This window comes from Chiloscyllium plagiosum, chromosome 28 (genome assembly GCF_004010195.1).
Source record: "Chiloscyllium plagiosum isolate BGI_BamShark_2017 chromosome 28, ASM401019v2, whole genome shotgun sequence".
Lineage (NCBI taxonomy): Eukaryota > Metazoa > Chordata > Chondrichthyes > Orectolobiformes > Hemiscylliidae > Chiloscyllium > Chiloscyllium plagiosum.
Genome location: NC_057737.1, coordinates 2,975,123 through 2,985,241, shown reverse-complemented (window position 1 = coordinate 2,985,241; position 10,119 = coordinate 2,975,123). Strand labels below are relative to the sequence as shown.

Below are 10,119 nucleotides of genomic sequence, written 5' to 3'. Positions count from 1 at the left end.
GAATATCCTCCCTTAGCACAGCTGTAATGGTATCCCTTATCAAAAATGCCACTCCCCCTCCTCTCTTGCCTCCCTTTCTATCCTTCCTGTAGCATTTGTATCCTGGAACATTAAGCTGCCAGTCCTGCCCATCCCTGAGCCATGTTTCCGTGATTGCTATGATATCCCAGTCCCATGCTCCTAACCATGCCCTGAGTTCATCTGCCTTCCCTGTTAGGCCCCTTGCATTGAAATAAATGCAGTTTAATTTATTAGTCCTACCTTGTCCCTGACTGTTTGACTCACTTCTGTTCTCAGCTGTACCCGTCTCAGATCGATCTCTTTACTCACTATCTCCCTGGGTCCCACCCCCCCACCTTACTAGTTTAAATCATCCCCAGCAGACAGAAGGGGAGTATACGAGAACAGAAGGGCTAACCCTCCAACCACAGGGGATGAACTTGGATTTCACTATCTCCCTGGGTCCCACCCCCCCACCTTACTAGTTTAAATCATCCCCAGCAGACAGAAGGGGAGTATACGAGAACAGAAGGGCTAATGCAATCACTGCCAATTACCAGTGAGAGATAAACACATTGGTGAGAGACTAGAGCTATTTGAATTCTTGCATGTCAAACTCACAATCTTCTCAAACAGTGCAATACTATCAGAGGCACCAGCATTCAAACCAGATGTCAAACTCTCAGTCAGAGGACCTTCTTGTCCATCGTGACCAAGACCGAGGTGAGCAATTACAATGACATTCAAAAACACATTTACCATCTATTCTATCACACTGCACATAGTCAGCTCCCAGAGACAGGAAACTCACCGTTATATTTCTTAGGTTACATCATTGGCTGTAAAGCCTTTCGGGGTAACCCAAAGATGGCGAACAGCGGTTCTTTCCTATTGGCCCAAGATCACAGCTCAGCTTCCAGCGTGAACTGCGGGACTGCTGTGCACACTGCTTCACAGAAACCCAACTCAACCCATCCATTTCCTACTGCGCACTTCAGGCTGATGGTCTTATCCAAGGTCGCTGCACGGTCCATACGATGGATAGAAAAACAAAAAGGGGGGGGGTTTGCTGGAGACAGAACACCCCAAGGCCCTGTTTATTGGTGACTTCAATCAAACCAATCGAAGGAAAGTTTTGCCCAAGTACCACCAGAATATTGCCTGCCCCACTAAGGGCCCAAACATTTTAGACCACTGCTACACCACTGTGAAAGATGTCTACCACTCCATCCCCTGCCTTCATTTCGGGAACTCCAACCACAATGCCGTGTTTCTTCTCCCGGCTTACAGGCAAAAGCTCAAGCAGGAGACCCCCTCGCAGATATAAGTCCAGTGCTGGTCGGAGGAGGCAGAGGATCAACGCCGTTGCAGTCTGGATTCGGCTGATTGGGACATGTTCAAATAGTCCGCAGGTACCTCGGACGAGTACGCCACCACCGTCACAGACTTTATCAGCAAGTGTGTGGAGGACTGCATACCGAGGAAGTCAATCGGGTGTTCCCCAGCAGGAAACCATGGGTGAATCAGGACATAGAGAATCTGCTAAAAACCAGGAGTGAGGCCTTCAGGCCAGGAGACCCACTCAAATATAAGGAATCCATGTATGACCTTCACAGAGCCAATAAAACAGCCAAGGACCAATACCGATCCAAACTAGAGACCCAGACAGACACCCGGCGACTGTGGCAAGGACAAAATGACATCACATGTTCTAAAAAGAGACAGAGCAAGATAGCAGACGAAGACATATCCCTCTCAGATCGTCTCAACGCGTTCTATGCTCGCCTTGAGCAGAATTTCAGTGGAGAGGAAATACCTATTCCAACACGTCCTGACGAACCTATCCCAACTGTCACTGCATCAGGGCTCAGATCAGTTTTCCTTTGTGTGAATCCAAGGAAAGCGATGAAACCAGACAGAGTACCAGGCCGTGCACTCAGAGCATGCGCAGATCAACTGGCAGAGGTCTTCTCGGACATCTTCAACCTCTCCCTGCAGCAGGCCACTGTCCCTGCCTGTTTCAAGAGGGCCAACATCATCCCTGTGCCTAAGGACTGATTACTCGAGACTGATTACTAAACATAGTGATCTTGGACCAAGCCCCACTCTCTGCAACTGGATCCTCAGTTTCCTGCCCCTCAGGCCACAATCAGTGAAGATTGGGGACAATATTTCATCCTCACCAACACTCAACACTGGAGCCCCCCAGGGATGCGTCCTCAGCCCCCTACTGTACTTGCTGTATACCCATGACTGTGTCGCCAGATACCAGACTAATGCCATTTACAGGTTCGCTGATGACACCACCATAGTCGGTTGAATCTCAGATGGTGACGAAACAGACTACAGATGGCAGGTGGAAGACCTGGAAAAATGGTGCACTGAGAACAACCTAGCTCTCAATGCCGGCAAAAGCAAGGAACTCAGTATTGACTTTCAGCAGGATGTTACTCATGCCCCCCTACACATTAGCAGCACAGAGATGGAATGAGTGGACAGTGTCAAGCTCCTGGGAGTGGTCATCCACAACAATCTTTCTTGGACTCTTCATGTGGACGCACTGGTTACAAAGGCCCAACAATGTCCCTTCTTCCTCAGGCAGCTGAGGGAATTTGGCATAACAGCGAATACCCTTGACAACTTTTATAGATGCGCCATTGAGAGCTTTCTGTCTGGATGTATCACTGCCTGGTATGGCTACTGTACCATTCAAGATTGGAGATGCTTACGGAGAGTGGTGAACTCGGCTAGGACAATCACAAAGGCCAATCTCCCATCTATAGAAACCATCTATCAGGCCTGCTGTCAAGGAAAGGCCACCAGCATTCTCAAAGATCCATCCCACCCTGGCAATGCTTTTCTACAACCTCTACCATCGGGGAGAAGGTACAGAAGCCTGAACACACGCACCAGCCAGTTTCACAACAGTTCCTACCCTACTGGTATCAGAATACTGAATGAACTCTCAAACTTTTAACACGCGCCTGTACCTGTGTTTTTGTTGCTGTTTACCTATTGTTTACTATCTATCCATGCTACTTAACTCTGCTCTGGCTGTACTGCTCGCAAGACAAAGCTTTTCACTGTGCCTCGGTACATGTGACAATCAATTCAATTCAAACCAGAGGAAGGACAGCCCGTTCCCTTCCCTGAAGGCCAAGTGACCCAGCTGGATTTTCACAACAATCTGATAGCTCCGTGGTCACGTTTCTGGACAGCTGCTTCTCACTTGCAGACTCAGTTGATGTTTATACGCAAAACAATCTCTTTGTCCCAACTCCAGTTTGACGTTAGCACCAAAGGCACAAGATCAGCACAAATCATTTACTGTATCTTGAGTTTATGCCTATCCATCACTGACAGCAGCTACCCCCAAACAGACCGACTCAGCATTCATTAACTATCTGTCCTGGGATCTTGCTGTGCACAACCACGCCAGCAGTGGTGAAGCAGACAGAAGGGGAGTATACGAGAACAGAAGGGCGTGCAAGAAGCAGATGTAACAACCAAGGCTGTGCTGTAAAATCCAGGATCCCGTCACAACTGCAACACAGCCTGACTCGCCAGGGTACAAGTTGGGCAGACTAAGATGGGGAAGGAGGGATCTGTCAGATCACTCAAAAAGGGTCAAGCGCACAGAGAAAGGGAAGCACAGCCCCATCCCAGCCAGGATCTCAGCCCATTCAATATTCCTCAGGATATGGCAGTCAGGCTCCAACCAGGTTCTCAGCTCAGTGGAGGACAGAGTGTAACTCCTTCCACTAATGCTCAGAGGCTCCCCAACATCAGAAACCCAGCTTGCTCCAAGAAACTGGCTCTATCCCCCCTCTCTCACATGGTGACTATCATGTGGGCGGCACGGTGGCACAGTGGTTAGCACTGCTGCCTCACAGCGCCAGAGACCCGGGTTCAATTCCTGCTTCAGGCGACTGTGTGGAGTTTGCACGTTCTCCCCGTGTCTGCGTGGGTTTCCTCCGGGTGCTCCGGTTTCCTCCCACTGTCCAAAGATGTGCAGGTCAGGTGAGTTGGCCATGCTAAATTGCCCGTAGTGTTAGGTAAGGGGTAAATGCAGGAGTATGGGTGGGTTGTGCTTCGGCGGGTTGGTGTGGACTTGTTGGGCCGAAGGGCCTGTTTCCACACTGTAATGTAATGTAAAGAGGTGAGGAGGCACAAGGCCACAAAGGAATGTTAACAAATGGGTTCGGTGCCATTCCTGCACACAGGACTGAGCTTTCAATAACCTCACCAGGTGGATACACCGGTCTAACCAGACACTGCCTGCAACTCTCCATGGCAACTTCCCAGAGAGCGCTGACACACACCAATTCTCAGAAACAAATAGGTTCGTGTTATGTGGTCGTCACTGGCTAGTAGTTGGATGAGCTTGCTGTGAGAAGAGGTAGCAGACTAACTCAGAACAGCAAGCAGGACCAGACAACATTCCAGCTCCTAAAGCCCTCAGCTCTCCTCTCATCTTTGGCTCAGTGGGCTACACACAGCACAGGGTACGTACAATCATATGAAAAAGAAGTCGGCCATTCAGCCTTTCAAGTCTGCTCCACCATTCAGTAGGATTGTGGTTGATTTGTTTGCGTTCCGAATTCCATATTCCTACCCAGCTCAAAACGCTGCACAACCACCATCTCAGACTATATAAAAACCAAATCTCAATTACCCCAGCGCTACTGCTGCCTGAGGCAATGAATTCCAAAGTGTCACAATGCAGTGACAGAATATTGCCCCTCATCTCCATTCTAAAAGGGCAAATGGTTCAAGTCCTATGCCAGAGATTTGTAGGGCTGGCCCAGCAATGGGGTATAGGGGAAGTACAACATTGCTAGACGTCCTATCCTCAGGATGAAGCAGAAAACCACCCTCCCCCTCAGCTAGATGGGCAAGATCCTATGCTACAACTTCAAAGAGAGCAGAGTGGTATTCCCCACATCACCTGATCTCGACTGATCCCTCAACCAATATCAGGAAATGAGATTACCTGGTTATTATCACATTGCTGCTTATGGCATCTTTCTGTGCTAAAATTGGAGGCTGCATTCCATCCATTACAACTGTGACCACATTTCAAAATCACTTAACTTGCTGCAAAAGATTCTGTGATGGCACAAATGAAGCCATATAAATGCAAGTCTTTCTCAGCTTCTCTTTCAATAGATTGGAGCACAGGAGGAGCCCATTTGGCTCATACTGTCTGTGCTGACTTTTTGAAGCAGACGTATCCAATCAATCCTCCCCAGGCCCACTGGTCTTACCGCGGTCCTGAAAATTAATCCTATTCACCCAGTAGCCATCCGAAAATTAGTACTGAATCTGTTTCTGTAGCTCCTCCAGGCAGTGTAATGTGGGTCACAACATCTCGCTACATAAATCACCTTGGTCACATTTTGAACACCTCAACTAAATCTCCCTTCTCTGCTCGAAGACAAATCCCAAAATTTCCCAGACTCTGCACAATCAATAAAATCCCTCATTCATGGTCCCTTCCTGTCAAATCACAACTGCAACTACTCAAAGGGAGGAGTGGCTTTTTTAAAAAAAGTCTTCGCAACTCATGCAGACTCCTTCAAATATTTGTCTGCAACACCACCCCTCTCCCCACCCTCAGTCAACGCAAGCCCTTCCATACTGTTACAACCGCATCTTCCCAATCCCTCTATAAAACTGCACAAACTTTAAATTACAACCAGCGTATATTCAGTGATTTTCTCATGCTGTTACCATTCTCCTCCTACTTCATGTCATCTGTAAATTACATCCTCCTGGATATACCCAAAACTAGGTCCTTAACATATATTAGGGAGAAAATGAGTACTGCAGATGCTGAAGAGTCGATGCTTCAAGCATAAGCTCTTCATCAGGAAGATGAACATTCCTGATAAAGAGTTCATGCTCAAAACGTTGATTCACCTGCTCCTCAGATGCTGCCTGACTGGCTGGGCTATTCCAGCATCACACTCTTCGACCCTTAATATGTATTAGACCAACCAATCTCCTTGTCTAACCAATTGTTTCTTGGGATGTCCAAAATGTAGACCTCTTAATTTCTCTCCTTTCTGTCCTTTCTGTCACAGACTATTAGACTTCCATGACTCAAAGTGGGTGTTTCTGGAGGTTTTAGACTGGAGGGTGACAGGTAAAAAGCAGAACCAAACAGCAAAGTCAAATGGAGTGGAATGTCATGCAGATAGAGGCAGGTTTTGAAAAACCTGTGGAATCCTAATAGCACCTCTGATAAATGAAGAAACCAGTCACTAGCTATGGTTACACATTAGAAAGGTTGATTTTTTCGAACAAAGCAAACCCAATACTGTTCTGTAATAGTGAAACAATTGCCAGCTCAAATGGTCAATAAGGGTTTACTGTAGTCCTCCACATGATCTGGATCTGTTTCGACATGATGTAGTAATCACCTCATAATAGGTTACCCTATTACCTCAGACAGACCAGCACTGGTTTGGATTGTCTTGCTGCATACCATTCCCACCTCCAAGTCTGAGAACTGTGGGTTCTGATCTCATACCTGAAACAGGAACACCTATCCCAGACAGACACACACACTGCTGTGCAGTTAGAGATTTCAATTTTCAGATGAGATTTTAAACCCAGTTTCCGTTTACCCTGAGAGTGTGCAAAACATTCTTTCGGTAGCATTCAGGGGTCCTTCCAAACAGGCTTGTCAATATTTAGTCCTGATTTTAAAAAATGAACACCTATGACTTTATACGATTATCACAGCTATGTGCAAATTGGCAGATCACTTCTAACAATACAACAGTGGAAACTTTAATGTGCTTCATAAAGTTTATGACACAGAAACAAAAGCAAAATACTATGGTCGGTAGAAATCTGAAAATAAAACAAACAATTGCAGATGCTGAAAATATGAAACAAAAAAGTGCTAGAATTAACATCGAGTCCAACGACCCTTCTCCAGAACTGGCATCTAAAGAAAGGTCAACATACTCAATCTGCAGAGTTTCTCCCACACTTTTTCACGGGTTTGCATTTCCTATAGATAAAGGACCTGGGGCATGTTCCCATTTCATTGAACCTGACCTCCCTAATTCCTCTGCTCTGATGGGAAGTTGGCATGTTGGACTGAATCACACAGGATATCCGGGGAAGGAGCCGCATTCCGAAAGCTTGAGTTTTCAAATAAACCTGTTGGACTTAGAGTCTGTGTGCTATGCATCCTGCCCCATTAGAAATCTGGCAAAGGAGCAGCGCTCTGAAAGCTTGTGAACCTACAGGGGTGTAACCTGGTGTCCTGTGATTTGCAACTTCTGCCCTGAGCAGTGCAATCGCAGCTATTTCGGGCAGCTTCAAATTTTCGCTACCAAGGAGCAGGGTCTCCCAATGCCAGCACGCCCACAGACCTAGGGGAGGCACAAGAAAGTGACCCCTTTCTTTCCCGACCCCCAACACTTCTAGCAGTGATTACCACCCTACTCCTGAGTGGCAGGCAACCAGAGGCTGCGGCCCACCCCATTTCCTCGCAGTGCGGGCAGTGATTGGCCGGGAGACCTGCCCATCAGATGGACGCGCCCACGGGGTGTCATTGTGACGGAAAAACTCAAAGTTCCAGGGAAATGTAACCAACTGCTGCGGCGACCAATCAGAGCGCGGGATGGGGAGGATAATTGTATCGAATTCCCCCCCCCCTTCACAGTGAAATGTTGGGGCATGTGGGGGGACTCTCCTCACTGGGGCCGGCTCTCTCTCTATCTGACCTCCCGACCCCTGGCAGCAGCGAGGCGCCGGAATTGGAGGGCTCTACTCATCCCAGCCCCCCCCCCCCCGGAATCAGCACTGACCCACTCCCCGGCCGGGACAATTTACTCTTCCCTCGCTGCCTGATGAAGGAGCAGCGCTCCGAAAGCATGCACTTCCAAGTAAACCCCTGTTGAACAGTAACCTGGTGTTGTAGTATTTTTTTTAAAACTTTTGTCCACCGCAGTCCAACAGCGGCACCTCCACATCATCTCTCTCCCCAAACATCCGTTCCCAAGTTGGGGGACAGGGCCCACCATCTCCCTCCCTTCGAACCAGGCAGGGGGCCAGGGCCAACTCTCGAGGGCAATTCTTTACCCCCGTCCGGGGCCAGTACAAGGCCACTCGCCAGGGACAGTTCTCTTGACCCGGCGTATCCGAGTCATAAAGTTAAAAATCACACAACACCAGGTTATAGTCCAACGGGTTTAATTGGAAGCACACTAGCTTTCGGAGCGTCGCTCCTTCATCAGGTGGTTGTGAAAGCTAGTGTGCTTCCAATTAAACCTGTTGGACTATAACCTGGTGTTGTGTGATTTTTAACGTTGTCCACCACCGGCATCTCCAAATCATATCCGAGTCATGTCACTGCCCCTCCACCTGTATTGCATCGCTGCCTCGGCGCCCGAAACACAGACACACACGCTAACGAATTCAAATATCGGAAAAGTCGGATCGCTCAAACGACGCTTTGGCGCCTTGGAAACCAACCGTCACTTTTGAAAAAGAAAAGCAGCACCCCCAACCCCGCTCCTCGAAGCAGAAACATACACCGTTCAGCTCAACTTCCAAACTCCCCAGCGGGAAAACACTTCACAAATCACTGGGAGAAAAAAAAAGTGATAATGATGATGGATGGGGAAGAGGAGAGTTTGAGATTAAAGACAAATGTTCCAGGACCTGATGTCCAAAACCCTTCCTCGCTCATAATTCCTGTATTTGGCCGATTAATCAAACAAACGTTTTAATTCGCGACAATTAATTCCCTCAAAAAAAACGCACTGAAATTAATTCATAATACGCTGGACAAGTTGCCAGCGACTTCACGGTAAACGTCCAGTTGCTTCTCCAAGGAAGAGGCGTCTTCAGGAGCCGCCGCCATCGGCTGAGAAAGCCCCTGAAGTTGCCCTTGAGCTTCAGAGCGTCAGCCGGAAAGCGGAGCCGTGCTCAAGCGGGATCTGATCGGCCTCGACAACACCCGCTTCAAGTTTGAACGGAACCAAAAAAGGGGGAAAAAACAAGCGAGGGAGAAGCCAAAAGGGCCGCAAGCAGCGACAAACAGTCCGCTGGTGGTTGGGCTGGAGGGGATTGGAAAGGCTGGGAGGTCTCGGAGAGGGGATGCTCAGGCTAGTGGGGAGAGGGGGGTGGTCAGAATGGGCCCCAAGTGTTGAAGTTGGTGACAAGCCCCAAGGCCGAGTGTTACTTTGTGAAATATAACAGTGTCCGCGCCTCGCGCTCCCGAGGCCGCTGCTGTTGCCTTTTACTTTAATACATTTCCGTTCCTCCTCCCGGTAACTCACGGAGCTTTTTCCACATGGCGTAGTGACAGGCGATGAAGCCTTTGCGGATCGCCCCCCGGAATTCCTCGGGATCCTCCGACAGGAAACCCCGCTGCTTCTTGATACACTTCCAGAGGTTGTCGCGGGCGAACACCGCCGCTTCCCGGCCGCCGTGACCGTCAAAGACGGCGAAGAAAGCCACCCCGGGTCGGGGCCGGGGCCGGTGCCTGGGTCGGTGCTCCCCGCCGGCTGTTGCCGCCGCCGCCTCCGCCTCCTCGTCGCTGTCCGCTTCCCCAGGCCCGGGCTCGGCCTCCGGCTCGATCACCACCTGGGTCACATCCTCCATGTATTTCCTGCCGCCCTGATCGGAGTGCGCACTGACCCGCAGCGTGAACAGACTCTGCTCCTCCATCCTGCCTTGCCGTATCCGCGGTACCGTCCGACCCTCCCCAGGGCCTGGGCCTGTCCCTGTCACCGCCGCCGCCCGGCTCCCGGTTATTGTTTATGTCCCGCTGCTTTGGGCATGCTCAGACCGAGGAGCCGCATCGCACCCGCCCCTCCTGAATGCGTCATCACGCAGACCGTCGCGACTACGTCGACACGCCCTACTCCTCCCATTTGCCTATTGCGTCACCGCGTGACTACGTCGCAAATGCGTCTGATAGCCACGCCCCTCAGATCACGTGGCAGGGCTGGGCTCGGCTGGAGGGGCCGAATCGCATGACGGTTGCTCATTGTAATCAGATAACGGAGGGACTCCCGAACACAAGCCCTCTCCACCCTCTCCCCAACCCCCTTCCTCTCCCTTTACCCACACACTCTCTCTCTCTCTCCC

The 10,119-nt window shown here is 49.7% G+C and overlaps 1 protein-coding gene across 1 annotated transcript in view; it reads right to left on the bottom strand.

Annotated features, from left to right (window-relative positions):
- Positions 1-9,876, bottom strand: part of LOC122563887 (protein phosphatase 1D-like) — a 26,110-nt gene extending 16,234 nt beyond the window's left edge. The window contains exon 1 of the mRNA XM_043718094.1: positions 9,306-9,876. Within this exon, the coding sequence (XP_043574029.1) occupies positions 9,306-9,696 (391 nt within the window). The 5' untranslated portion in view covers positions 9,697-9,876. The remainder of the gene's footprint in view (positions 1-9,305) is intronic.
- Positions 9,877-10,119: the final 243 nt, after the last annotated feature.